A 2,165-nucleotide genomic window follows, 5' to 3' on the forward strand; every position below is an offset into this window, starting at 1 on the left:
TCCTACCAAAAAGGAACTTCCTGCTTCCTCATCCTGTTTCACCTTCTCCAACAGGCCGCTAGCATTTTCCGCCAACACAAGTTCTCCCTGGGCAGGGCGACCAGGCGTCCTCTCTTCACCTGCAACCTTTTCCAGGCCTGTGTAAGGGGCTCCATGCACTCAGAGTGGATGCAGGTCCCAAGACTGACCGGAGGGTCACACCCAAGCACCCACTGCAGGGGCCCCAGCGGCGGCGGGCAGGGGTGACTTGGAAGGCGGGCTGTCCCCTGGCTCCAGGGGTTGGGCTCTAGGCCGGCTGGGCGGGACTCAGGCTGCCAGTATAAGACAGGAGCGCCACTGTCCTGGCCAGAGTGCTGAAGGTGGCGCCCCAGCCAGGACCGCGAGGCAGCCGGCCCTGAACTTGCAACTCTTGACCCACAGTGACTGAAGAAGAAGGAAAGGTCTGATTTCGATTACTTCGTTTATTTAGTACCAATGAATGGAAGGCGGGCAGGTTTGTGGGTGGAGGAGAGCTCGGCTTGGATTGGCCAGGGGTCGCAGGCCCGTTGGTACCCCTCGGGGGGCCCCCGGTAGCGGTCTACACTCAGCAGCTTCTCTCTCGCGCAGGAGGGCCTCCTGCCACCACTGTCAGCCTCAGCCTCGGAGGATGCGGCTCCTCGGGAGACTCCGCGCCTCCACTCCGGAGCCCGCTTTCTCCAACGTGCTCACTCCGGACCGCATCCCCGAGTTCTGCATCCCGCCGCGGCTGCCCGCGTCCTGCGCGCCCGAGTCTCCGCCTCCGGCCGCCGCTCTGCCCCGGCGCTGCGCAGCCGAGACGGACCTGTGGCCCAGAGGAGCCGACGACAGCGCGGGGCACACGGACTGGGACCCGCGCTCGCAGGCAGCCCTATCGCTGCCGCACCTGCCCCGCGCGCTCACCGCCTACGGCTTCTGCGCGCTGCTCGAGAGCCCGCACACCCGCCGCAAGGAGTCGCTCTTCCTCGGGGGCCCTGCAGCCGCCCCGCTCGTGCCCCGGGACTCGGCTCCGGCCTCCGCCCCCGCGCTCCCCGCGGGCCTCCGCCCCACCCCGGACGCGCCCGCCCCGCCGCCCCGCGCCCGCCGCCTCCTGCGCGCCTCCGAACGGCTGCTGAGCCGCGCGCTGCGGGCCCGGACGAGCCGAGGCCTGGTCCGCGCCCCCTCCGTGTCCAGCAGGGACGGCGACGAGGACGAGGACGAGGAGCGCGGCGCCGTCGCGGGGCCCCCTTCCCAGGCCCCCTCCGCGTCCCCGCCGCCGCCGCCCTGCCCCGGCCCGCGTCCCGAGCGCCTGGAGGCCGAGGGCACCGTGGCCCTGGGCCGCGCCGGGGGCGCCCTGCGCCTGGCCGCCGAGTACAGTCGGGCCAGCGGGCGGCTCCGCGTCCGGCTGCTGGGCACCGAGGGCCTGGCCGCGGGAGCCGCCGAGCCCCCCGCCGTCGGCTGCCGCGTCAGCTTCGTCCTGCGGCCGCCGGGCCAGCCGCGCTCGCAGCGCAGCGCCGTGGTCCGGCGGAGCCGCAAGGCCGCCTTCCACCAGGACGTGTGCTTGGACGGGCTCTCGGAGGAGCAGGTGCGCCGCCTGGCCGTGCGCGTCAAGGCCGAGCAGCGGGGTCGCGGCCTGGAGCGGGGTCGCCCGCTGGGCCAGGGCGAGCTGCTGCTGGGCTCCCTGCTGCTGCCCTGAGGGCGCCCGGGGCTCAGACCGCTGGCAACTCGGACACCGACAGCCGCTTCGGACAAAATAAACGTTATTTATTCATTTTTCAATTTATGTTCTTGCTTTATTGACACTTTAGTTCTTAGGTATCTGTTTTTGTCACTGTTTATTGGTAGTGAAGGAAAAATTAAGGATGCTTTTCTCTATTCATAGCTTACCGTCCTTTTTTCCTAGACCATTTTTGCATTCAAAGGCAAAAAGGTGAGCTTGTGGCTGGAAGGGAGAAAAAGGAACTATACCCAATCTGCCTTGATTATCCTCCTTGTTTTTTATGTCAATACTAAGGGTCTCTTACTGCTTTTTCAGTTATTCCTTCAGAATCATGCCCAGTGCTAAGATTCACATAGAGTTTGACATATTTGATGTGGCATAGGTTCTATTCGTGCACACACACATCAGAGTCAGACATTCTGTAGTAAGGATATCTTGGTGGGTAAAGAAT

The 2,165-nt window shown here is 65.5% G+C and overlaps 1 protein-coding gene across 1 annotated transcript; it reads left to right on the forward strand.

Annotated features, from left to right (window-relative positions):
• Positions 1 to 478: 478 nt before the first annotated feature.
• On the forward strand, positions 479 to 1,690 carry LOC124508359 (C2 calcium-dependent domain-containing protein 4A-like). Its single transcript, XM_047074723.1, has one exon. It carries the CDS (start codon positions 479 to 481, stop codon positions 1,688 to 1,690), a length of 1,212 nt encoding a protein of 403 aa, XP_046930679.1.
• Positions 1,691 to 2,165: the final 475 nt, after the last annotated feature.

The sequence above is a fragment of the Lynx rufus genome, unplaced genomic scaffold, assembly GCF_022079265.1.
Source record: "Lynx rufus isolate CCGP_SWC_20201006 ecotype Redwood Valley unplaced genomic scaffold, mLynRuf1.p SCAF_13, whole genome shotgun sequence".
In the NCBI taxonomy this organism is placed as follows: domain Eukaryota; kingdom Metazoa; phylum Chordata; class Mammalia; order Carnivora; family Felidae; genus Lynx; species Lynx rufus.